The 27417-nt window shown below is 44.8% G+C and overlaps 2 protein-coding genes across 2 annotated transcripts in view; both read right to left on the bottom strand.

Annotated features, from left to right (window-relative positions):
- Window positions 1-887: 887 nt before the first annotated feature.
- Window positions 888-2916, bottom strand: LOC139533564 (interleukin-22-like). Its single transcript, XM_071331700.1, has 6 exons — window positions 2789-2916; window positions 2412-2629; window positions 2174-2233; window positions 1813-1971; window positions 1288-1347; window positions 888-1108 (listed from the first exon to the last, which is right to left on the bottom strand). Exons 2-6 carry the CDS (start codon window positions 2565-2567, stop codon window positions 1022-1024), a joined length of 522 nt encoding a protein of 173 aa, XP_071187801.1. The 5' UTR covers window positions 2568-2629; window positions 2789-2916; the 3' UTR covers window positions 888-1021.
- Window positions 2917-5115: 2199 nt separating this feature from the next.
- LOC139533563 (nuclear protein MDM1-like) overlaps window positions 5116-27417 on the bottom strand; it is a 32205-nt gene continuing 9903 nt past the window's right edge. The window contains exons 7-13 of the mRNA XM_071331698.1: window positions 18481-18695; window positions 17865-18119; window positions 17139-17278; window positions 14953-15086; window positions 13701-13938; window positions 8349-8417; window positions 5116-6733 (exon numbers count right to left, since the gene is read on the bottom strand). Coding sequence (XP_071187799.1) covers window positions 6624-6733; window positions 8349-8417; window positions 13701-13938; window positions 14953-15086; window positions 17139-17278; window positions 17865-18119; window positions 18481-18695 — 1161 coding nt within the window. The 3' untranslated portion in view covers window positions 5116-6623. The remainder of the gene's footprint in view (window positions 6734-8348; window positions 8418-13700; window positions 13939-14952; window positions 15087-17138; window positions 17279-17864; window positions 18120-18480; window positions 18696-27417) is intronic.

Genomic DNA, 27417 nt, shown 5'->3' with positions numbered 1-27417 from the left:
TAAGTCTATAACGTACACTGTGTAAAGACACAATAATATATTTGGCAAGAAGAATGTGCTTTTGAAAAGTTTTTTATTTTAGGAATCTCAGGTAACAAACACTGTGGCAAATTCAATACATTTCCCCATGTTACAGACAGCTGCATTCACTTCCTATATAAATACAATCACTTTATAACAAAATACATATTTGCTCAATAGATGTATAAATAACTTCAACATTTCATAATAATTTAACAATGATAATAACTTAAAAATTGAATAAATTCTCTGTTTAAATATATTCTCCAAAAAGCTTCATAAATATAGTATTATTATTGTGTCCAGCACAAGATGTAGAAAGTAAGGGCCACAATGTGGCTACATATGAAATGCTCAAGACCCTGCTCATTTGATGTGAACAGATTCGTGATGCATTTGAAATACATTTCACCAGTTTGCATGTTTCTTAGTAACAACAATAAATAGATAATAAATAAAAAATGCAAAATGAATACAAAAAAACACAATATCCTTATAGGATATAAGGTACAGAAACATAGCATGACTAAAATCTAGATGTACATCTCTATGTGATGATATAGGATGTGTTGGATCTAGATGTACATCTCTATGTGATGATATAGATGTGTTGGATCTAGATGTACATCTCTATGTGATGATATAGATGTGTTGGATCTAGATGTACATCTCTATGTGATGATATAGATGTGTTGGATCTAGATGTACATCGCTATGTGATGATATAGATGTGTTGGATCTAGATGTACATCGCTATGTGATGATATAGATGTGTTGGATCTAGATGTACATCTCTATATGATGATATAGAAGTGTTGGATCTAGATGTACATCTCTATGTGATGATATAGATGTGTTGGATCTAGATGTACATCTCTATGTGATGATATAGATGTGTTGGATCTAGATGTACATCTCTATGTGATGATATAGATGTGTTGGATCTAGATGTACATCTCTATGTGATGATATAGGATGTATTTGAATCCTGTATTAGGATCTAGGCGTGCACACAGAAGTCTTTCAGGAAGGTGAAGAGGATGTCAATCTCTCCAATGGCTTTCTTTATCCCTTTCCCCTCCTCCATCTGAAACAAGAAACCAAAAACAATGAGGGTTTAGACAAAGATCACATTCAATCAAATGTTCAATGGATTCATTTTAACTTTGATTAATGCATTAACTCTTGTTCATAACTTTGTTTATCATGTTTCTTTGTGACAAGTATGAAAATGATCAAGTCTGTACAGGTATAATGGAGAATTACCTCGGCCAACTTCTTGCGGAAAGCAATGCTGTGGTGGTGGTCATTGTAGTGTTTAATAGCCTAGAAGAAAGAGAGGGAAAATCAGTCCCTTTCTCTGAGTGATATAAACACCATCTCTACACAATATCACACTTAAGATCTCTGACTAAGAGAGAGAGAGAGAGAGAGAGAGAGAGAGAGAGAGAGAGAGAGAGATAGAGAGAGAGAGAGAGAGAGAGAGAGAGAGACAGACAGACAGACAGAGTGAAACATAGGAGTGTGTTGAAAATATAAAGAATGGATGAAGAGACAGACAGACAGACAGACAGACAGACAGACAGACAGACAGACAGACAGACAGACAGACAGACAGACAGACAGACAGACAGACAGACAGACAGACAGACAGACAGACAGACAGACAGACAGACAGACAGACAGAGACAGAAACAGAGGAGTGTGTTGAAAGGGTAAAGAATGGATGAAGAGAGAGGGGGATGAAACAAAGGAGTGTAGATGAAGCAGACGACAGAGAGGAGAACTTACACAGCCGTGTTCCTTCAGGTCTCTGCTGACTCGGGCCAGGTCTTCCTTCAGGGCAGGGAGTTTAGGATGATGCTTGTCCTGCTTCTCCTTAGTGGTCAGGATGTTACTCAGGTAGAAGTCCAGGATGTTAGCATGCAGGCAGCAGATGTCTCTGTGGTTCTGCCATTGGAGACATCAGTTCAAAGTTCAGTTCAAAGGCATCAATTCATTAGTATGATATGAGTAGTATTGCCTACAGCTGCATCAGGTGGTAGAAATAGAAAATACAACACTAAACTAAATACCATTTAACACCAAGATGTAAAATAATGTAGCTAGACATGGATTAACATGACATTACTCATTGGTTTAATAGACAGACCTTTTTAGTATCGATGTCTGGCATCAGTTTAGTGTCCGTATCGGTGTCAGAACTCTGCGCCTGTTGAAACAGACAGGAACGGTATTATTAGACGTTTTAATAAAGTCATAATCATAATTAAATAAACCCGCATAAAATGACTAAATAATAGGCTACTAGTTCTACAAATAGAATATATTTAGTTTAGTCCTACAATTATAAGCCATTATGGAATATGAAATATGATAAAGGAACTTACATGTTGAGCCACCAGCTGTACCATGGTGTCGGTATCCGCGCTGTGCAGGGGGGCGCTGAGCGGGCGATGGATGGAGTGCGCCACGGATTCACGCAGCAGACAGACGCTCATCACCACTACCACAGCGGCTACGAGTTGGACCGTGCTGAACTTCATATTGGCTCCGGGAGATTTGTCTTTCTTCGTTTGAATAATAATGCGAAAATATCACAGTTCACCTGGAAAGAATAAATTACAGTCAGATAACATGTTTTGATTTAGGTCAGCCTTATCTAATCCCATTGATAGAAAATACACGCTACAGCTGATCATAAATATATTTTGCAAGAGAGACCTGTTGTAATACTACAACAAAGATCGCAGATTAGGCTGCTTACCTTGCGGGTTGGTTTGGTAGGTTGTCATGTTTTCTACCTGGTAGGGACAGTATTTATATTGTCTTGGAGACGTCATTGTGGTTCCTTTCTCTGCATTCAGGTCAATCCGCGGGTATCCCCCCTCCCTTCCGGCCTCCCTACCTGGGGTAACCAGGTCAACGTTATTACACCGAATTGCAAAACTATACAGAAATGTACACAAAAATAACATCACAGGCAGAAAAAAAGGGAAGTTGATTTATGAACAAAAAGATGACATAAGATAAATACATTTGTGTTCCTAAATGAATGACCTGGAATCAGTCATTCGTCAAAAAGAGAACTGATGGCCAAGGTTCTGGATGTTGTGCCTACGTCACCCAGTTAATTCATATTTGAACTGATTGCGTCAGTTTTGTTCTCCTCAAGTGGTTTAGGATGCTGGAACACCCGATAGAATAAGTGTATAACGCTAACTGTAAATTCCCCTTGATGAAATGAAATATATGACAACACTGCAAACAGATCAACCGTTGAGGCCCAGGCTCTACACACATCATGATGTTTACAGTAGATCATATCCCGCAGTCCAAATGGCCCCCTAATTCCCTCTATAGTGCACTACTTTTTGAACAGGGCCCATAAGGCTCTGGTCATAAGTAGTCCACTATGTAGTGAATAGGGTACCATTTGGGACTTTACCCAATAAAGGAGAGCTGGTGCACTTGAGACAGATTGAGGCAGATTCAGCACACAGGAGTTGCCAAGTGACCCTCTGAGAGCTTGGTTTCATCCCAAATGGCACCCTATTCCCTATGTAGTGCACTACTTTTGAACAGGGCCCATAAGGCTCTGGTCAGAAGTAGTGCACTATATAAGGAATAGGGTGCCATTTGGGACACTACCTTTGTTCAGCCATAGAGGAAACCACTAGGCTCTTTCACAACTCGGGGCATTTTCCCTTGTTATTGGCCGGAGGGTGAGCAACTATCATCAAACACAGCGGGAGGTTGTTTTTTTAAGCAGACCAGTGTCGGCCATATTGTTCCATGTGTTATCTTTTCATGCGTCATTTTACGGAGTACCATGTCATACAACATTGAAATGGGCATGAGGGATAAACCAGTGTGTTTTCACTGAGCCACACATCATGGGCTGTTAACTGGTTATATTACCTGATGACTGTTACCTGGCTATGACAGACCAACCATGGTTCCTTCCTGGTAAATGACCTGTTACCTGGGTATGACAGACCAACCATGGTTCCTTCCTGGTAAATGACCTGTTACCTGGGTATGTCAGACCAACCATGGTTCTTGGTCAAAAGTAATGCCATCAGAAGGTATTCATACCTCTTGACTTATTGCACGTTTTGTTGCGTTACATCCTGAATTCAAAGTGAATTAAATGTATTTTGTTTCTCACACATCTATCCCATAATGACAAATAATGAAATTTTTGCAGATTTATTGAAAATGAAATACAAAAATATCAAACTTACATAAGTATTCCCACCTCTGAGTAAATACATGTTGAAATCAGCGATTACAGCTGTGAGTCTTTCTGGGTAAGTCTCTAAGATCTTTGCACACCTGGATTGTACAACATTTAAAATTCTTAAAGATCTGTCAAGTTGGTTGTTGATCATTGCAAGATAGCCATTTTCAAGTCTTGCCAGAGATTTCCAAGCCGATTTAAGTCAAAACTGTAACTAGGCAACTCAGGAACATTCAATGTCATCGTGGTAAGCAACTCCAGTGTATATTTGACCTTGTGTTGTAGGTTACTGTCCTGCTGAAAGGTGCATGGATCTCCCAGTGTCTGGTGGAAAGCAGACTGATCCAGGTTATCCTCTAGGATGACATTTTTATCCTAAAAAACTCCCTAGTCTGTGCCGATGACAAGCATACCCATAACATGATGCAGCCACCATCATGCTTAAAAATATGAAGAGTGGTATTCATTGATGTGATGGATTTGCCCTGAACATAACACTTTGTATTCAAGACAAAGTTTTTTTTTGCAGTATTACTTTAGTGCCATATTGCAAACAAGGTGCATGTTTTTGAATATTTTTTATTCTGTACAGGCTTCCTTCTTTTCCCTCTGTGATTTAGGTCGGTATTGTGGAGTAACTACAATGTTGTTGATCCATCCTCAGTTTTCTCCTATCACAGCAATTCAACTCTGTAACTGTTTTAAAGTCATCATTGGCCTCTTTGTGAAATCCCCGAGCAGTTTCCTTCCTCTCCGGCAACTGAGTTAGGAAGGACGCCTGTATCTTTGTAGTGACTAGGTGTATTGATACACCTTCCAAAGTGAAATAAATAACTTCACAATACTCAAAGGGTTATTCAATGTCTGCTTTTATTTATTTCTACCCATCTACCAATAGGTGCCCTTCTTTGCGAGGCATTGGAAAACCTCCCTGGTCTTCGTGGTTGAATCTGTGTTTGAAATTCCCTGCTCGACTGATGGACCTTACATATGTATGTGTGGGGTACAGAGATGAGGTAGTCATTTAAAAATCATGTTTAAACACTATTATTGCACACAGAGTGAGTCCATACAATTCTTATGTCACTTGTTAAGCACATTTTTACTCCTGAACTAATTTAGCCTTGCCATAACAAAGGGGTTTGAATACTTATTTACTCAAGACATTTCAATTTTTAATTTGTATAAATTCAAATTCTACTATGATATTATGGGGTATTGTGTGTTGGGACAGTGACACACAATCTAAATTTAATCCATGTTAAACTCACGCTGCAAGACAACAAAATGTGGAAAAAGTCCAGGGGTGTGAATAACTTCTGAGGGCTCTGTTAAAGGACTAGGGTGCTATTTGGGAAGCAGTCAGTCACATGTTGATGAAATGAAGCACGTCCATCATCTATGGAACAACAATAACACAGTGAATTACTACAAACTTTATTCTATGTACACAAAGTCAATGAGATAGCTAATGGTGTCACGCCCTGACCTTAGAGAGCCTTTTTATGTCTCTAGTTGGTTTGGTCAGGGTGTGATTTGGGGTGGGCATTCTATGTTTTATTTTCTATGTTTTTTTTGTATTTCTATGTTTTGGCCGGGTATGGTTCTCAATCAGGGACAGCTGTCTATCGTTGTCTCTGATTGAGAACCATACTTTGGTAGCCCTTTTTCCCTTCCTTTGGTTGTGGGAAGTTGACTTTGATTAGAGGCATCATAGCCTATGTTAAGATTCACGGTCGTTTCTTTGTTTTTTTGGCGACATTTACCTAAATAAACAGAAACGTACGCTCACCACGCTGCACCGTGGTCCACTTCTGTTGACGGCCGTGACACATGGATACTGACTGCTCCAACATTTATTTAATCATTTCCTATCAACAGTTGTTGTATTCAAACACACAGTGCATCTCTTATTCAAACCTATACAACATGTTTCAATTGCATCAATGTTGATTCGTAGTAGCAGTGGTAGTGCATAATTCACTTTCCAACAAGGATAGTGTATCAAGAAATATATGAACAATGCAGAATCGATAATACAGTAAAAATATCAATTACAATAAAATCGATAATACAGTAAAAAGATCAATTACAATAAAAAAAGTAGTTCTCCGTATAAAATACTAAATCATTTAAAAATAAATACAAACCTTAGTTCTTTACACTTCATTCAATACATTATTACAAAACATCTGAACTAAATTCATAGGGATTAGGGTGCTGTTTAGGACATAGTATGTGTCAGTGGTGTTATCTCTTCCCCCAGAAGTGGTCCTTCCTCCTCTTAACAGTAGTGCACTACATAGGGAACAGGGTTCCATTTGGGATGCATTGTGAGGGGGGGGGTCACTTCTTCCTGTTATCTCTTCCCCCAGAAGTGGTCCTTCCTCCTCTGGGCTCGGTCCAGGACCTGGGAGGCCATGGAGCAGGACGCTGCTGACCTGGATGAGATCTGGGACATCCTTTCATCTGGAGGGTCACCAAGGGTCAGGGGTCAGAGGTTAGCCAGGTCGGGAAGAGAGTGATCAGCTGACTCCCAAAGATTTAGAACCTCAGCTGTCCTTTATGTTTTATGTCATGGAGATATTGAAGCAAATGTCTCATTTTATTTAGTGTGAGAGGGGGTGTCACTTCCCTTGTATCAAAACTTTAACACTGAAATGACCCCTGAGCCTGACCGTAACACTGAAATTACCCCTGAGCCTGACTTTAACACTGAAATTACCCCTAAGCCTGACTGTAACACTGAAATTACCCCTGAGCCTGACTTTAACACTGAAATGAACCCTGAGCCTGACGTTAACACTGAAATGACCCCTGAGCCTGACTTTAACACTGAAATTAGCCCTAAGCCTGACTTTAACACTGAAATTAGCCCTAAGCCTGACTGTAACACTGAAATTACCCCTAAGCCTGCCTTTAACACTGAAATTAGCCCTAAGCCTGACTTTAACACTGAAATTAGCCCTAAGCCTGACTGTAACACTGAAATTACCCCTAAGCCTGCCTTTAACACTGAAATTAGCCCTAAGCCTGACTTTAACACTGAAATTACCCCTGAGCCTGCCTTTAACACTGAAATTACCCCTAAGCCTGACTTTAACACTGAAATTACCCCTAAGCCTGACTGTAACACTGAAATTACCCCTAAGCCTGCCTTTAGCACTGAAATTACCCCTAAGCCTGACTGTAACACTGAAATTACCCCTAAGCCTGACTTTAACACTGAAATTACCCCTGAGCCTGCCTTTAACACTGAAATTAGCCCTAAGCCTGACTTTAACACTGAAATTAGCCCTAAGCCTGACTGTAACACTGAAATTACCCCTAAGCCTGCCTTTAACACTGAAATTAGCCCTAAGCCTGACTTTAACACTGAAATTACCCCTGAGCCTGCCTTTAACACTGAAATTAGCCCTAAGCCTGACTTTAACACTGAAATTACCCCTGAGCCTGACTTTAACACTGAAATTACCCCTGAGCCTGCCTTTAGCACTGAAATTACCCCTAAGCCTGCCTTTAGCACTGAAATTACCCCTAAGCCTGACTTTAACACTGAAATTACCCCTGAGCCTGACTTTAACACTGAAATTACCCCTAAGCCTGACTTTAACACTGAAATTACCCCTGAGCCTGACTTTAACACTGACCCCTGAGCCTGACTTAACACCTTAAGCCTGCCTTTAACATTGAAGACCAACATCAGCCTAGTTAGTCTACTTGTGATAAACTGAGCTTTAACTTATCCAGTAGTCCAGGACATACTACAAAACAGGGTAAAGGAGTTAGCCAGATAAAACATGTAATATATATTTATAAGCCTGAAATGGGCATGTCTAATTGATTCAACAACCAAAAACACATATCTAAGTTTAGGTTTCTAAATGAAACAGAAAATGTACATATTATCAGACGAATGTGAAGAAGCTTGTTGCTGCTACATTACCTTCATTATCAGACTAATGTGAAGAAGATTGTTGCTGCTACATTACCTTCATTATCAGACTAATGTGAAGAAGCTTGTTGCTGCTACATTACCTTCATTATCAGACTAATGTGAAGAAGCTTGTTGCTGCTACATTACCTTCATCATCAGTTCCACAGCCACCACCAGGACACAGCAGCAGCTCAGACGTCCTCAGGCCTAAATTACCTGGAGTAGAGAAGACAATGGACACCTGTTCTGTTAGTTGTTGTTGTTTAGGGGGTACATGTAAATGGCTAGATAATCGTACATTTTAGCATTCCATGTTATTACACGATGCACAATACTGCTGCAGTTATAGTCTGTTGTCTTCCAATCAACTCAATAGTAGTTTCTTACCCCAGGTGTTTCTTACCCCAGGTGTTTCTACCCCAGGTGTTTCTTACCCCAGGTGTTTCTTACCCCAGGTGTTTCTTACCCCAGGTGTTTCTACCCAGGTGTTTCTTACCCCAGGTGTTTCTTACCCCAGGTGTTTCTTACCCCAGGTGTTTCTACCTCAGGTGTTTCTACCTCAGGTGTTTCTACCTCAGGTGTTTCTTACCTCAGGTGTTTCTACCTCAGGTGTTTCTACCTCAGGTGTTTTTACCTCAGGTGTTTTTACCTCAGGTGTAGGCCTATTATTTTGAAAATAAACTGAATGGGGGGGGTGGGGGGGTTCTGGAGTGGAGTCAGGAATGGAGGGAGACGTGAGGAAGAGAAAGGGGTGAAGGACTCTGGGAGAGAGAAAGGGAATTCCCCCAATTGTGATACCCTGGCATCGACTTCTGTATCTTTTGTCCTGAGGAGAAAGAAGCAGCTAGGAACTACAACACTAGACAATATCTGGGCTGGCGGGAAGGAATGAGGAGCGGACTACAACTCTGTTTCCTGCTCACGTCCAGGTTATGCTATTCAACAGGTAGCCTGGTGGCAGATCTGTTGGTGAGACAGCAACAGATCTGGGTATATGCTACTTACATAACCTACCCTGGAAGTGACAACTTGACAGGACAGTAGAAACAGATCTGGGTACAGGCTACTTACATAACCTAACCTGGAAGTGACAACTTGACAGGACAGTAGAAACAGATCTGGGTACAGGCTACTTACATAACCTAACCTGGAAGTGACAACTTGGCAGGACAGTACAAACAGATCTGGGACCAGGTTTTGTTAATGAACAGTAGAATATGCTGAGAAAAGCTACAAACTGTAAAGATGTCTCAGCAGTAGAGCGAGAGAGAGAGCGAGAGCGAGAGCGAGAGCGAGAAGCGACAGACAGACAGACAGACAGACAGACAGACAGACAGACAGACAGACAGACAGACAGACAGACAGACAGACAGACAGACAGACAGACAGACAGACAGACAGACAAAGAGAGAGAGACCCCACCCCACAGGGACTCAGTCAAACAGACTGACCTATATACTGTAGAGATGGCGGAAACCTGACACACACCTCCCATCAACGGTAAATGACGCTCATTGTCACATATATATGATCATGTAAGTCTCCTAAACTGTCTTTGATGAGGCAATGCAGTGTTTTGATTGGCCCATGACTATAGGATGATGATGTGATGGGACTACGTCACACAGGTTGAACTAAAGTTGCAGATACAGCATCACATATGCCAGTAATGTAAAAGTGGTTTGATGAGTCAAAAACCAAGGAAATTATATTTAGATTTTCAGTTCAACTGCTGACGGTGTTTGTAGACACAAAGTACCACACTACTACAGTAGGTACCAGGATAGGTACCATGATGACAGATAGTATCACACTACTACAGTAGGTACCAGGATAGTTACCATGATGACAGATAGTACCACACTACTACAGTAGGTATCAGGATAGTTACCATTATGACAGATAGTATCACACTACTACAGTAGGTACCAGGATAGTTACCATGATGACACAAAGTACCACACTACTACAGTAGGTATCAGGATAGTTACCATGATGACAGATAGTACCACACTACTACAGTAGGTACCAGTTGGAACCAGTAGGTACCAGGATAGTTAGGTACTAGTGAGGTCCATGATGACAGATAGTACCACACTACTACAGTAGGTACCAGGATAGTTACCATGATGACAGATAGTACCACACTACTACAGTAGGTACCAGGATAGTTACCATGATGACAGATAGTACCACACTACTACAGTAGGTACCAGGATAGTTACCATGATGACAGATAGTACCACACTACTACAGTAGGTACCAGGATAGTTACCATGATGACAGATAGTACCACACTACAGTAGGTACCAGGATAGTTACCATGATGACAGATAGTACTACAGTAGGTACCAGGACAGTTACCATTATGACAGATAGTACCACACTACTACAGTAGGTATCAGGATAGTTACCATGATGACAGATAGTACCACACTACTACAGTAGGTACCAGGATAGTTACCATGATGACAGATAGTATCACACTACTACAGTAGGTACTAGTTGGAACCAGTAGGTACCAGGACAGTTACCATGATGACAGATAGTACTACAGTAGGTACCAGGACAGTTACCATGATGACAGATAGTACTACAGTAGGTACCAGGACAGTTACCATTATGACAGATAGTACTACAGTAGGTACCAGGACAGTTACCATTATGACAGATAGTACTACAGTAGGTATCAGTGAGGTCCTGAGGACAGTTACCATTATGACAGATAGTACTACAGTAGGTACCAGGACAGTTACCATTATGACAGATAGTACTACAGTAGACCCCAGGACAGTTACCATTATGACAGATAGTACTACAGTAGGTACTAGTGAGGTCCTGAGGACAGTTACCATTATGACAGATAGTACTACAGTAGGTACTAGTGAGGTCCTGAGGACAGTTACCATGATGACAGATAGTACCACACTACTACAGTAGGTACCAGGATAGTTACCATGATGACAGATAGTACCACACTACTACAGTAGGTACCAGTTGGAACCAGTAGGTACCAGGACAGTTACCATGATGACAGATAGTACTACAGTAGGTACTAGTTGGTCCTGAGGATAGTTACCGTTATGCTGGAACTCTGGGTCTCTGAGCGTCCCCTGGATGACAGATAGTACTACAGTAGGTACTAGTTGGTCCTAAGGATAGTTACCGTTATGGAACTCTGGGTCTCTGAGCGTCCCCTGGATGACAGATAGTACTACAGTAGGTACCAGTGAGGTCCTGAGGATAGTTACCGTTATGTTGGAACTCTGGGTCTCTGAGCGTCCCCTGGATGACAGATAGTACTACAGTAGGTACCAGTGAGGTCCTAAGGATAGTTACCGTTATGTTGGAACTCTGGGTCTCTGAGCGTCCCCTGGATGACAGATAGTACTACAGTAGGTACCAGTGAGGTCCTGAGGATAGTTACCGTTATGTTGGAACTCTGGGTCTCTGAGCGTCCCCTGGATGACACACACTACTACAGTAGAGGTCTCTGAGCGTCCCCTGGATGACAGATAGTACTACAGTAGGTACCAGTGAGGTCCTGAGGATAGTTACCGTTATGTTGGAACTCTGGGTCTCTGAGCGTCCCCTGGATGACAGATAGTACTACAGTAGGTACCAGTGAGGTCCTGAGGATAGTTACCGTTATGTTGGAACTCTGGGTCTCTGAGCGTCCCCTGTATGACAGATAGTACTACAGTAGGTACCAGTGAGGTCCTGAGGATAGTTACCGTTATGTTGGAACTCTGGGTCTCTGAGCATCCCCTGGATGACAGATAGTACTACAGTAGGTACCAGTGAGGTCCTGAGGATAGTTACCGTTATGTTGGAACTCTGGGTCTCTGAGCGTCCCCTGGATGACAGATAGTACTACAGTAGGTACCAGTGAGGTCCTGAGGATAGTTACCGTTATGTTGGAACTCTGGGTCTCTGAGCGTCCCCTGGATGACAGATAGTACTACAGTAGGTACCAGTGAGGTCCTGAGGATAGTTACCGTTATATTGGAACTCTGGGTCTCTGAGCGTCCCCTGGATGACAGATAGTACTACAGTAGGTACCAGTGAGGTCCTGAGGATAGTTACCGTTATGTTGGAACTCTGGGTCTCTGAGCGTCCCCTGGATGACAGATAGTACTACAGTAGGTACTAGTTGGTCCTGAGGATAGTTACCGTTATGCTGGAACTCTGGGTCTCTGAGCGTCCCCTGGATGACAGATAGTACTACAGTAGGTACCAGTGAGGTCCTGAGGATAGTTACCGTTATATTGGAACTCTGGGTCTCTGAGCGTCCCCTGGATGACAGATAGTACTACAGTAGGTACCAGTGAGGTCCTGAGGATAGTTACCGTTATGCTGGAACTCTGGGTCTCTGAGCGTCCCCTGGATGACAGATAGTACTACAGTAGGTACCAGTGAGGTCCTGAGGATAGTTACCGTTATGTTGGAACTCTGGGTCTCTGAGCGTCCCCGGATGACAGATAGTACTACAGTAGGTACCAGTGAGGTCCTAAGGATAGTTACCGTTATGTTGGAACTCTGGGTCTCTGAGCGTCCCCTGGATGACAGATAGTACTACAGTAGGTACCAGTGAGGTCCTGAGGACAGTTACCATTATGACACACACTACTACAGTAGAGGTCTCTGAGCGTCCCCTGGATGACAGATAGTACTACAGTAGGTACCAGTGAGGTCCTGAGGATAGTTACCGTTATGTTGGAACTCTGGGTCTCTGAGCGTCCCCTGGATGACAGATAGTACTACAGTAGGTACTAGTTGGTCCTGAGGATAGTTACCGTTATGTTGGAACTCTGGGTCTCTGAGCATCCCCTGGATGACAGATAGTACTACAGTAGGTACCAGTGAGGTCCTGAGGATAGTTACCGTTATGTTGGAACTCTGGGTCTCTGAGCGTCCCCTGGATGACAGATAGTACTACAGTAGGTACCAGTGAGGTCCTGAGGATAGTTACCGTTATGTTGGAACTCTGGGTCTCTGAGCGTCCCCTGGATGACAGATAGTACTACAGTAGGTACCAGTGAGGTCCTAAGGATAGTTACCGTTATGTTGGAACTCTGGGTCTCTGAGCGTCCCCTGGATGACAGATAGTACTACAGTAGGTACCAGTGAGGTCCTAAGGATAGTTACCGTTATGTTGGAACTCTGGGTCTCTGAGCGTCCCCTGGATGACACACACTACTACAGTAGGTACTAGTTGGTCCTGAGGATAGTTACCATTATGTTGGAACTCTGGGTCTCTGAGCGTCCCCTGGATGACAGATAGTACTACAGTAGGTACCAGTGAGGTCCTAAGGATAGTTACCGTTATGTTGGAACTCTGGGTCTCTGAGCGTCCCCTGGATGACAGATAGTACTACAGTAGGTACCAGTGAGGTCCTAAGGATAGTTACCGTTATGTTGGAACTCTGGGTCTCTGAGCGTCCCCTGGATGACAGATAGTACTACAGTAGGTACCAGTGAGGTCCTGAGGATAGTTACCGTTATGCTGGAACTCTGGGTCTCTGAGCGTCCCCTGGATGCGGTTAACAGGTGGAGGGACGGCGGCGTTGGGGCGTCCGCTGGTGGTGCGTTTACGGGAGGGTTTGACCTCCGGTGGAGGATCAGGGGGGTTCTCTGGAGAGGTCTCCCCCGGCCAGGAGTCCTCTCTCAGGGGGAGAGGGTCCACAGTGGTCACCCCTGCTGCTGGAGAGGACTGGGGCTGGTTCCTCTCCTCATTCTGATCGAGACACAACATCAGATTCACTAACTAACCAGACTAGAGGCATCTGTAACACAGATAGCATTAACCAGACTAGAGGCATCTGTAACACAGATAGCATTAACCAGACTAGAGGCATCTGTAACACAGATAGCATTAACCAGACTAGAGGCATCTGTAACACAGATAGCATTAACCAGACTAGAGGCATGTGTAACACAGATAGCATTAACCAGACTAGAGGCATCTGTAACACAGATAGCATTAACCAGACTAGAGGCATGTGTAACACAGATAGCATTAACCAGACTAGAGGCATACAACCAGCCCGGGACAATGTTCTTATCTTAGTCCAACCACTGGCAAATACAATCAATCAATCAAATCGATTTATAAAGCTTTTTTTTTTTACATCAGCACAGCAGTTATCACAACGTGTTTTTACAGTAACACAGCAGTTATCACAACGTGTTTTTACAGTAACACAGCAGTTATCACAACGTGTTTTTACAGTAACACAGCAGTTATCACAACGTGTTTTTACAGTAACACAGCAGTTATCACAACGTGTTTTTACAGTAACACAGCAGTTATCACAACGTGTTTTTACAGTAACACAGCAGTTATCACAACGTGTTTTTACAGTAACACAGCAGTTATCACAACGTGTTTTTACAGTAACACAGCAGTTATCACAACGTGTTTTTACAGTAACACAGCAGTTATCACAACGTGTTTTTACAGTAACACAGCAGTTATCACAACGTGTTTTTACAGTAACACAGCAGTTATCACAACGTGTTTTTACAGTAACACAGCAGTTATCACAACGTGTTTTTACAGTAACACAGCAGTTATCACAACGTGTTTTTACAGTAACACAGCAGTTATCACAACGTGTTTTTACAGTAACACAGCAGTTATCACAACGTGTTTTTACAGTAACCCTGCCTATAAACACTACAAGATGTATCTTATCACCAAGGAGAAGCTCTACCCACTATCCCAATATCCAGCGGTGTAGAGTGTTACCTGTCTGACTGCTCGTTGTGGCGAGGCCAGAGAGAGGTGTTTAAATGGGGAACGGGTTTTACCCAACGGAGGTTCACTTCTCTTCACCCAACCGTTAGCCTCCGTCTTAGGAGGAGACACCAGGATAGCACCTCCTGACAAGACATTAGACAAGGTTATCACGTTTACCCTCTGGGGGGAGCGATAAAGTTTTTAAAAATTCAACACAGAACAGAAGTAATGAACCACGCTTTGATCTTGACTGTGATATGTGGTTGTTTTGCTGCTAAACTGAATGCTACCGTCTATAAGATGCTCTGGATATGAGTGTCTTGCTAAATGATTCACTTGTCATGTAAAATGTTGAAAATAGTGAGTTTTAGTGTTTTATATTGATGTGACCCATAACTGAACTGTGAAGATAAAGAGTTTTTGAAAAAGTGTAGGTTGGATGCAAGCTAAGGTGGGAAGATGATGAGTCTGACGTTGGTTTGTTTCCACGATCACCTAGTTTATGGTCACGGTGAACCTGCCTCAACATACTAGTTAGTGGGTTTGTTTCCACTATCACCTAGTTTATGGTCATGGTGAACCTGCCTCAACACACTAGTTAGTGGGTTTGTTTCCACTATCACCTAGTTTATGGTCATGGTGAACCTGCCTCAACACACTAGTTAGTGGGTTTGTTTCCACTATCACCTAGTTTATGGTCATGGTGAACCTGCCTCAACACACTAGTTAGTGGGTTTGTTTCCACTATCACCTAGTTTATGGTCATGGTGAACCTGACGTTGGTTTGTTTCCACTATCACCTAGTTTATGGTCATGGTGAACCTGCCTCAACACACTAGTTAGTGGGTTTGTTTCCACTATCACCTAGTTTATGGTCATGGTGAACCTGCCTCAACACAGTAGTTAGTGGGTTTGTTTCCACTATCACCTAGTTTATGGTCATGGTGAACCTGCCTCAACACACTAGTTAGTGGGTTTGTTTCCACTATCACCTAGTTTATGGTCATGGTGAACCTGCCTCAACACACTAGTTAGTGGGTTTGTTTCCACTATCACCTAGTTTATGGTCATGGTGAACCTGCCTCAACACACTAGTTAGTGGGTTTGTTTCCACTATCACCTAGTTTATGGTCATGGTGAACCTGCCTCAACACACTAGTTAGTGGGTTTGTTTCCACTATCACCTAGTTTATGGTCATGGTGAACCTGCCTCAACACACTAGTTAGTGGGTTTGTTTCCACTATCACCTAGTTTATGGTCATGGTGAACCTGCCTCAACACACTAGTTAGTGGGTTTGTTTCCACTATCACCTAGTTTATGGTCATGGTGAACCTGCCTCAACACACTAGTTAGTGGGTTTGTTTCCACTATCACCTAGTTTATGGTCATGGTGAAACTGCCTCAACACACTAGTTAGTGGGTTTGTTTCCACTATCACCTAGTTTATGGTCCTGGTGAACCTGCCTCAACATACTAGTTAGTGGGTTTGTTTCCACTATCACCTAGTTTATGGTCCTGGTGAACCTGCCTCAACATACTAGTTAGTGGGTTTGTTTCCACTATCACCTAGTTTATGGTCCTGGTGAACCTGCCTCAACACACTAGTTAGTGGGTTTGTTTCCACTATCACCTAGTTTATGGTCATGGTGAACCTGCCTCAACACACTAGTTAGTGGGTTTGTTTCCACTATCACCTAGTTTATGGTCATGGTGAAACTGCCTCAACACACTAGTTAGTGGGTTTGTTTCCACTATCACCTAGTTTATGGTCATGGTGAACCTGCCTCAACACACTAGTTAGTGGGTTTGTTTCCACTATCACCTAGTTTATGGTCATGGTGAACCTGCCTCAACACACTAGTTAGTGGGTTTGTTTCCACTATCACCTAGTTTATGGTCATGGTGAACCTGCCTCAACACACTAGTTAGTGGGTTTGTTTCCACTATCACCTAGTTTATGGTCATGGTGAACCTGCCTCAACACACTAGTTAGTGGGTTTGTTTCCACTATCACCTAGTTTATGGTCACGGTGAACCTGTCTCAACACACTAGTTAGTGGGTTTGTTTCTACTATCACCTAGTTTATGGTCATGGTGAAACTGCCCCTGGAGGTCCTTGGAGACAAAGCCAAATAAACGGAATAAAAAGTTGGTCACAAAAACAATATGTCAACAATATATCTGCTAGGTTACCAGTGGCTGGAGTAGTCAGGTCGTGGTGAGTTCTCTGAAGAGTAGCGATCCTTTGCAGTGTGGGTGTGGGCATCCTGCCACCCTCTCTGGAGCTGTGGGAGCCTGCTACAGACGAAGAACGATGGTCCAGCACCCTCAGCCTAGAACACAGACAGACAGACAGACAGACAGACAGACAGACAGACAGACAGACAGACAGACAGACAGACAGACAGAGTTATCCAATATGGATAACAACAGAGTGGAGGTAACAGAACTGACCGTCTCCAATATGGATATAAACAGAGTGGAGGTAACAGAACTGACCGTCTCCAATATGGATATAAACAGAGTGGAGGTAACAGAACTGACCGTCTCCAATATGGATATAAACAGAGTGGAGGTAACAGAACTGACCGTCTCCAATATGGATAACAACAGAGTGGAGGTAACAGAACTGACCGTCTCCAATATGGATATAAACAGAGTGGAGGTAACAGAACTGACCGTCTCCAATATGGATATAAACAGAGTGGAGGTAACAGAACTGACCGTCTCCAATATGGATATAAACAGAGTGGAGGTAACAGAACTGACCGTCTCCAATATGGATATAAACAGAGTGGAGGTAACAGAACTGACCGTCTCCAATATGGATATAAACAGAGTGGAGGAAACAGAACTCAAAGCCACTCAGTGAATACAGAAATCAACAGGAAATGGAGAGGGAATGAAACAACCACATACTCATCTTTTCTCTCCTTGTCCTCTTCTTCCTCTCTCTCCTTGTCCTCTTCTTCCTCTCTCTTCTCCCCCGTTCCACCCCCAGCCCCTGTCTCCTCCTCCCAGGCTAGTCTCCTCTGAACAGGTAGGGTAAGGGCTCCAGGGTTAGGGGCTCCAGGGAGGCCTGCTGTGTCCCCAGCCCCCCGGGTGGAGCTCCTTCTACTGGACACGGGGGTGAGGGGAGGGGGTCCGGCTACGGAGCTGGAGCTACTGTCAACCCTACAGACACACAGGGAGAGGAGGAGGGACACACACAGAGCACATGACCTTAATAGGTCAGATTTATTAAGACCCCAGTAAAGGACTCTCAGCATCAGTTCCCCCTACTCCATATAGCTTGGTCAGCCACCCACCCAGCTCTGTGGCTTCTACCCAGAAATATGTGGCTCTGCTTCTAAGTCAAATCATTTGGCTACACTTGATTTCCATTTCATTCTATGCTTACAAAGGCCCGATTTTGAGGCCGAGAGTTGCATCCCATCTATGGGAACCCCTGAGACAGGCTTAACTACACATCCAGCCCACACTAAAGACATGCTAATGTCATGCTACAGCCAGCTCTGTGGTCTGTCTGCCTCACCTAGCGAGCTCCAGAGCCTGGGGGGTAGGGCTCCTGCTGCCGTCTTCCTCCCCGTCCCCTGAACCTGTCCCAGAGCTGAGGTTAGAGGAGGAAGGGGTGGAGGCCTCCCACAGCTGGTTCTGGTCCGACAGGATCTGGTTGAGGTGGAGGCGGGAGAAATGGGTCCCCCACGCCCTCTGTCTGTAGGCCTCCGCCTTCTTACGAAGCTCTCGCACCTGCGAGGACGGTTGATTGATCGGTTGGCTGATAGCATTAATTTGATCATTAAAAGTAGCAGGCTGCTCCAGCCAGACAGGTGTGACACGGCTCAGTCACAACACAGATTCTTTATGTTATATAGCTGGAACCTAGCCTGGTGCCGGGTCTGTTTCTGCTCTCTTGTCAACTAACTTATGGAATCATCATACCAAACATGTTTGTCTTGACAATGATAGAAATGGAGACGGCGAGAGCACAAACTGATCTGGGACCAGGTTATGGTTTAAACCCAGTTCCTGAAGAACTTCATATGAATACTGTACAGAAGCATTTCAAGCACATTAACAGCACATGGTAAGAGGGGGCCTTGCAGTATCTGTGGCATCACATTAACAGCACATGGTAAGAGGGGGCCTTGCAGTATCTGTGGCATCACATTAACAGCACATGGTAAGAGGGGGCCTTGCAGTATCTGTGGCATCACATTAACAGCACATGGTAAGAGGGGGCCTTGCAGTATCTGTGGCATCACATTAACAGCACATGGTAAGAGGGGGCCTTGCAGTATCTGTGGCATCACATTAACAGCACATGGTAAGAGGGGGCCTTGCAGTATCTGTGGCATCACATTAACAGCACATGGTAAGGGGGGCCTTGCAGTATCTGTGGCATCACATTAACAGCACATGGTAAGGGGGGCCTTGCAGTATCTGTGGCATCACATTAACAGCACATGGTAAGAGGGGGCCTTGCAGTATCTGTGGCATCACATTAACAGCACATGGTAAGAGGGGGCCTTGCAGTATCTGTGGCATCACATTAACAGCACATGGTAAGAGGGGGCCTTGCAGTATCTGTGGCATCACATTAACAGCACATGGTAAGAGGGGCCTTGCAGTATCTGTGGCATCACATTAACAGCACATGGTAAGAGGGGGCCTTGCAGTATCTGTGGCATCACATTAACAGCACATGGTAAGAGGGGGCCTTGCAGTATCTGTGGCATCACATTAACAGCACATGGTAAGAGGGGGCCTTGCAGTATCTGTGGCATCACATTAACAGCACATGGTAAGGGGGGCCTTGCAGTATCTGTGGCATCACATTAACAGCACATGGTAAGAGGGGGCCTTGCAGTATCTGTGGCATCACATTAACAGCACATGGTAAGAGGGGGCCTTGCAGTATCTGTGGCATCACATTAACAGCACATGGTAAGAGGGGGCCTTGCAGTATCTGTGGCATCACATTAACAGCACATGGTAAGAGGGGGCCTTGCAGTATCTGTGGCATCACATTAACAGCACATGGTAAGAGGGGGCCTTGCAGTATCTGTGGCATCACATTAACAGCACATGGTAAGGGGGGCCTTGCAGTATCTGTGGCATCACATTAACAGCACATGGTAAGAGGGGGCCTTGCAGTATCTGTGGCATCACATTAACAGCACATGGTAAGGGGGGCCTTGCAGTATCTGTGGCATCACATTAACAGCACATGGTAAGAGGGGGCCTTGCAGTATCTGTGGCATCACATTAACAGCACATGGTAAGGGGGGCCTTGCAGTATCTGTGGCATCACATTAACAGCACATGGTAAGAGGGGGCCTTGCAGTATCTGTGGCATCACATTAACAGCACATGGTAAGGGGGGCCTTGCAGTATCTGTGGCATCACATTAACAGCACATGGTAAGAGGGGGCCTTGCAGTATCTGTGGCATCACATTAACAGCACATGGTAAGGGGGGCCTTGCAGTATCTGTGGCATCACATTAACAGCACATGGTAAGAGGGGGCCTTGCAGTATCTGTGGCATCACATTAACAGCACATGGTAAGAGGGGGCCTTGCAGTATCTGTGGCATCACATTAACAGCACATGGTAAGAGGGGGCCTTGCAGTATCTGTGGCATCACATTAACAGCACATGGTAAGAGGGGGCCTTGCAGTATCTGTGGCATCACATTAACAGCACATGGTAAGAGGGGGCCTTGCAGTATCTGTGGCATCACATTAACAGCACATGGTAAGAGGGGGCCTTGCAGTATCTGTGGCATCACATTAACAGCACATGGTAAGAGGGGGCCTTGCAGTATCTGTGGCATCACATTAACAGCACATGGTAAGGGGGGCCTTGCAGTATCTGTGGCATCACATTAACAGCACATGGTAAGGGGGGCCTTGCAGTATCTGTGGCATCACATTAACAGCACATGGTAAGAGGGGGCCTTGCAGTATCTGTGGCATCACATTAACAGCACATGGTAAGAGGGGGCCTTGCAGTATCTGTGGCATCACATTAACAGCACATGGTAAGAGGGGGCCTTGCAGTATCTGTGGCATCACATTAACAGCACATGGTAAGAGGGGGCCTTGCAGTATCTGTGGCATCACATTAACAGCACATGGTAAGAGGGGGCCTTGCAGTATCTGTGGCATCACATTAACAGCACATGGTAAGAGGGGGCCTTGCAGTATCTGTGGCATCACATTAACAGCACATGGTAAGAGGGGGCCTTGCAGTATCTGTGGCATCACATTAACAGCACATGGTAAGAGGGGGCCTTGCAGTATCTGTGGCATCACATTAACAGCACATGGTAAGAGGGGCCTTGCAGTATCTGTGGCATCACATTAACAGCACATGGTAAGAGGGGGCCTTGCAGTATCTGTGGCATCACATTAACAGCACATGGTAAGAGGGGGCCTTGCAGTATCTGTGGCATCACATTAACAGCACATGGTAAGAGGGGGCCTTGCAGTATCTGTGGCATCACATTAACAGCACATGGTAAGAGGGGGCCTTGCAGTATCTGTGGCATCACATTAACAGCACATGGTAAGAGGGGGCCTTGCAGTATCTGTGGCATCACATTAACAGCACATGGTAAGAGGGGGCCTTGCAGTATCTGTGGCATCACATTAACAGCACATGGTAAGAGGGGGCCTTGCAGTATCTGTGGCATCACATTAACAGCACATGGTAAGAGGGGGCCTTGCAGTATCTGTGGCATCACATTAACAGCACATGGTAAGGGGGGCCTTGCAGTATCTGTGGCATCACATTAACAGCACATGGTAAGAGGGGGCCTTGCAGTATCTGTGGCATCACATTAACAGCACATGGTAAGGGGGGCCTTGCAGTATCTGTGGCATCACATTAACAGCACATGGTAAGAGGGGGCCTTGCAGTATCTGTGGCATCACATTAACAGCACATGGTAAGGGGGGCCTTGCAGTATCTGTGGCATCACATTAACAGCACATGGTAAGAGGGGGCCTTGCAGTATCTGTGGCATCACATTAACAGCACATGGTAAGGGGGGCCTTGCAGTATCTGTGGCATCACATTAACAGCACATGGTAAGAGGGGGCCTTGCAGTATCTGTGGCATCACATTAACAGCACATGGTAAGGGGGGCCTTGCAGTATCTGTGGCATCACATTAACAGCACATGGTAAGAGGGGGCCTTGCAGTATCTGTGGCATCACATTAACAGCACATGGTAAGAGGGGGCCTTGCAGTATCTGTGGCATCACATTAACAGCACATGGTAAGGGGGGCCTTGCAGTATCTGTGGCATCACATTAACAGCACATGGTAAGAGGGGGCCTTGCAGTATCTGTGGCATCACATTAACAGCACATGGTAAGAGGGGGCCTTGCAGTATCTGTGGCATCACATTAACAGCACATGGTAAGAGGGGGCCTTGCAGTATCTGTGGCATCACATTAACAGCACATGGTAAGAGGGGGCCTTGCAGTATCTGTGGCATCACATTAACAGCACATGGTAAGAGGGGGCCTTGCAGTATCTGTGGCATCACATTAACAGCACATGGTAAGGGGGGCCTTGCAGTATCTGTGGCATCACATTAACAGCACATGGTAAGAGGGGGCCTTGCAGTATCTGTGGCATCACATTAACAGCACATGGTAAGGGGGGCCTTGCAGTATCTGTGGCATCACATTAACAGCACATGGTAAGGGGGGCCTTGCAGTATCTGTGGCATCACATTAACAGCACATGGTAAGAGGGGGCCTTGCAGTATCTGTGGCATCACATTAACAGCACATGGTAAGGGGGGCCTTGCAGTATCTGTGGCATCACATTAACAGCACATGGTAAGAGGGGGCCTTGCAGTATCTGTGGCATCACATTAACAGCACATGGTAAGGGGGGCCTTGCAGTATCTGTGGCATCACATTAACAGCACATGGTAAGAGGGGGCCTTGCAGTATCTGTGGCATCACATTAACAGCACATGGTAAGGGGGGCCTTGCAGTATCTGTGGCATCACATTAACAGCACATGGTAAGAGGGGGCCTTGCAGTATCTGTGGCATCACATTAACAGCACATGGTAAGGGGGGCCTTGCAGTATCTGTGGCATCACATTAACAGCACATGGTAAGAGGGGGCCTTGCAGTATCTGTGGCATCACATTAACAGCACATGGTAAGAGGGGGCCTTGCAGTATCTGTGGCATCACATTAACAGCACATGGTAAGGGGGGCCTTGCAGTATCTGTGGCATCACATTAACAGCACATGGTAAGAGGGGGCCTTGCAGTATCTGTGGCATCACATTAACAGCACATGGTAAGAGGGGGCCTTGCAGTATCTGTGGCATCACATTAACAGCACATGGTAAGAGGGGGCCTTGCAGTATCTGTGGCATCACATTAACAGCACATGGTAAGAGGGGGCCTTGCAGTATCTGTGGCATCACATTAACAGCACATGGTAAGAGGGGGCCTTGCAGTATCTGTGGCATCACATTAACAGCACATGGTAAGAGGGGGCCTTGCAGTATCTGTGGCATCACATTAACAGCACATGGTAAGAGGGGGCCTTGCAGTATCTGTGGCATCACATTAACAGCACATGGTAAGAGGGGGCCTTGCAGTATCTGTGGCATCACATTAACAGCACATGGTAAGAGGGGGCCTTGCAGTATCTGTGGCATCACATTAACAGCACATGGTAAGGGGGGCCTTGCAGTATCTGTGGCATCACATTAACAGCACATGGTAAGAGGGGGCCTTGCAGTATCTGTGGCATCACATTAACAGCACATGGTAAGAGGGGGCCTTGCAGTATCTGTGGCATCACATTAACAGCACATGGTAAGAGGGGGCCTTGCAGTATCTGTGGCATCACATTAACAGCACATGGTAAGAGGGGCCTTGCAGTATCTGTGGCATCACATTAACAGCACATGGTAAGGGGGGCCTTGCAGTATCTGTGGCATCACATTAACAGCACATGGTAAGAGGGGGCCTTGCAGTATCTGTGGCATCACATTAACAGCACATGGTAAGAGGGGGCCTTGCAGTATCTGTGGCATCACATTAACAGCACATGGTAAGGGGGGCCTTGCAGTATCTGTGGCATCACATTAACAGCACATGGTAAGAGGGGGCCTTGCAGTATCTGTGGCATCACATTAACAGCACATGGTAAGGGGGGCCTTGCAGTATCTGTGGCATCACATTAACAGCACATGGTAAGAGGGGGCCTTGCAGTATCTGTGGCATCACATTAACAGCACATGGTAAGAGGGGGCCTTGCAGTATCTGTGGCATCACATTAACAGCACATGGTAAGAGGGGGCCTTGCAGTATCTGTGGCATCACATTAACAGCACATGGTAAGAGGGGGCCTTGCAGTATCTGTGGCATCAGAAGCAAAGGCAGCAGACTCATGTTTAGTTGTCGTTTTTTTAGCTGCAAAGTCAACTTTCCTCTGATACTGATCACAAAATCAGAGCTCTGTGAGTAAACGCTTTCCTCTGATACTGATCACAAAATCAGAGCTCTGTGAGTAAACGCTTTCCTCTGATACTGATCACAGGTGTGTGGTAGAGAGTTCTAAACACAGAAAGTGTTATCAATAGCTTTAAGACACACACAATGATGCAACAGATGACTGACAAGCAGGCAGAGGCCATATCTTCTCTTCTCTTGCACACAAGCAAAGCCAGGGCACGACACAACACACACTGAGCTGGCATCTGAACCTAGGCTGGCATCTGAACCTAGGCTGGCATCTGAACCTAGGCTGGCATCTGAACCTAGGCTGGTATCTGGACCTAGGCTGGCATCTGGACCTAGGCTGGCATCTGGACCTAGGCTGGCATCTGAACCTAGGCTGGCATCTGAACCTAGGCTGGCATCTGGACCTAGGCTGGCATCTGAACCTAGGCTGGCATCTGAACCTAGGCTGGCATCTGAACCTAGGCTGGCATCTGGACCTAGGCTGGCATCTGGACCTAGGCTGGCATCTGAACCTAGGCTGGCATCTGGACACAGTCTTCCTCCCAAATGGCACTCTGTTCCTTATATAGTGCACTACTTTTGACCAGGACCCATAGGCCTCTAGTAGTGCACTATATAGGGAATAGACTGGTAGACTGATAGACTGGTAGACTGATAGACTGGTAGACTGATAGACTGGTAGACTGATAGACTGGTCGTAAGGTAGACTGATATATTGATAGACTGATAGACTGGTAGACTGATAGACTGGTCGTAAGGTAGACTGATATATTGATAGACTGATAGACTGGTAGACTGATAGACTGGTAGACTGATAGACTGGTCGTAAGGTAGACTGATATATTGATAGACTGATAGACTGGTAGACTGATAGACTGGTAGACTGATAGACTGGTAGACTGGTCGTAAGGTAGACTGATTTATTGATAGACTGGTAGACTGATAGACTGGTAGACTGATAGACTGGTAGACTGGTAGACTGGTCGACTGGTAGACTGGTAGACTGGTCGTAAGGTAGACTGATATATTGATAGACTGATAGACTGGTCGTAAGGTAGACTGATATATTGATAGACTGATAGACTGATCGTAAGGTAGACTGATATATCGATAGACTGATAGACTGGTCGTAAGGTAGACTGATATATTGATAGACTGATAGACTGATAGACTGGTCGTAAGGTAGACTGATATATCGATAGACTGATAGACTGGTCGTAAGGTAGACTGATATATTGATACTGATAGACTGATAGACTGATAGACTGGTCGTAAGGTAGACTGATATATTGATAGACTGATAGACTGATAGACTGGTCGTAAGGTAGACTGATATATTGATAGACTGGTCGTAAGGTAGACTGATAGACTGGTAGACTGATAGACTGGTAGACTGATAGACTGGTCGTAAGGTAGACTGATAGACTGGTAGACTGATAGACTGGTAGACTGATAGACTGGTCGTAAGGTAGACTGATAGACTGGTAGACTGATATATTGATAGACTGATAGACTGGTCGTAAGGTAGACTGATAGACTGGTAGACTGATAGACTGGTCGTAAGGTAGACTGATATATTGATAGACTGATAGACTCGTCGTAAGGTAGACTGATATACTGATAGACTGGTCGTAAGGTAGACTGATAGACTGGTAGACTGATAGACTGGTCGTAAGGTAGACTGATAGACTGGTAGACTGATAGACTGGTAGACTGATAGACTGGTAGACTGATAGACTGGTCGTAAGGTAGACTGATAGACTGGTAGACTGATAGACTGGTCGCCAGCAGGACTTTGGAGAAGGGTTGATCTTAACTACTTTTCAACAGAATCAATTAGACTGAAATTCAACAGAAAATCCTCATTCAGCTGACGAACAAAAACATCTCTTTCTGTCCTCGTTGATTTCCTCAATGAAACTAGAGCCCACTGGAAATGGCTTTGAGCTCCGATCCTGGAGTGGAACATCAGACCAATCAGACTTGGTATCACCGCAGACCAACTAACGGTCCTAATAATTCCTTCATTATAATTGCTGTGTATTAAACTACTTTACTTAGAAGACAAACGGCAATCGTTTTCTAGAAAGTTCTTCCACATCTAGACTATATTTAGTACATGTTCCATGAAGTTGATGGGCCAGGTTTCCACGTGTCGTACAAGGTACGGTTAACCACTCAGCATGTTCAGGTTGAATGGAGAGAAGAACACTGTCTAACCAACCTCCTGCTGACTCACTGTACTGACGCTGACACTGCCTGACACACACACACACACACACACACACACACACACACCGTGTTCTCATACACACACACACACACACACACACACACACCGTGTTCTCATACACGCACGCACACTCACACACACACACACACACACGCACGCACGCACGCACGCACGCACACTCACAATTAATCTTTACAGCAACCTATCAGAGCAACAATCTCAGGCCTAGATCTCAGGTATGGGGCCTTTCTGAAAATCAACAATCTCAGGCCTAGATCTCAGGTATGGGGCCTTTCTGAAAATCAACAATCTCAGGCCTAGATCTCAGGTATGGGGCCTTTCTGAAACTCAACAATCTCAGGCCTAGATATCAGGTATGGGGCCTTTCTGAAACTCAACAATCTCAGGCCTAGATCTCAGGTATGGGGCCTTTCTGAAAATCAACAATCTCAGGCCTAGATCTCAGATATGGGGCCTTTCTGAAAATCAACAATCTCAGGCCTAGATCTCAGGTATGGGGCCTTTCTGAAACTCAACAATCTCAGGCCTAGATATCAGGTATGGGGCCTTTCTGAAACTCAACAATCTCAGGCCTAGATCTCAGGTATGGGGCCTTTCTGAAACTCAACAATGGAAACTATTTTTGCTCATTGTATCGTTTCTAAGGTGGATACACAGGTGTTCCGTTCACTCGCGTATCATCACTCAGTTTGATGTAAACGTGAGAG

Source organism: Salvelinus alpinus, chromosome 11, assembly GCF_045679555.1.
Source record: "Salvelinus alpinus chromosome 11, SLU_Salpinus.1, whole genome shotgun sequence".
In the NCBI taxonomy this organism is placed as follows: domain Eukaryota; kingdom Metazoa; phylum Chordata; class Actinopteri; order Salmoniformes; family Salmonidae; genus Salvelinus; species Salvelinus alpinus.
This window is presented reverse-complemented; position numbering and strand designations above follow the sequence as displayed.

Bases quoted from the DNA above. Each gene is read 5' to 3' on its own strand.
- LOC139533564 (XM_071331700.1), bottom strand. From the start codon at position 2,567: ATGAAGTTCAGCACGGTCCAACTCGTAGCCGCTGTGGTAGTGGTGATG. The intron at 2,234-2,411 runs GTAAGTTCCTTT...CTGTTTCAACAG, and splicing joins TACAGCTGGTGGCTCAACAT to GCGCAGAGTTCTGACACCGA. The intron at 1,972-2,173 runs GTCTGTCTATTA...CTCCAATGGCAG, and splicing joins CAGACATCGATACTAAAAAG to AACCACAGAGACATCTGCTG.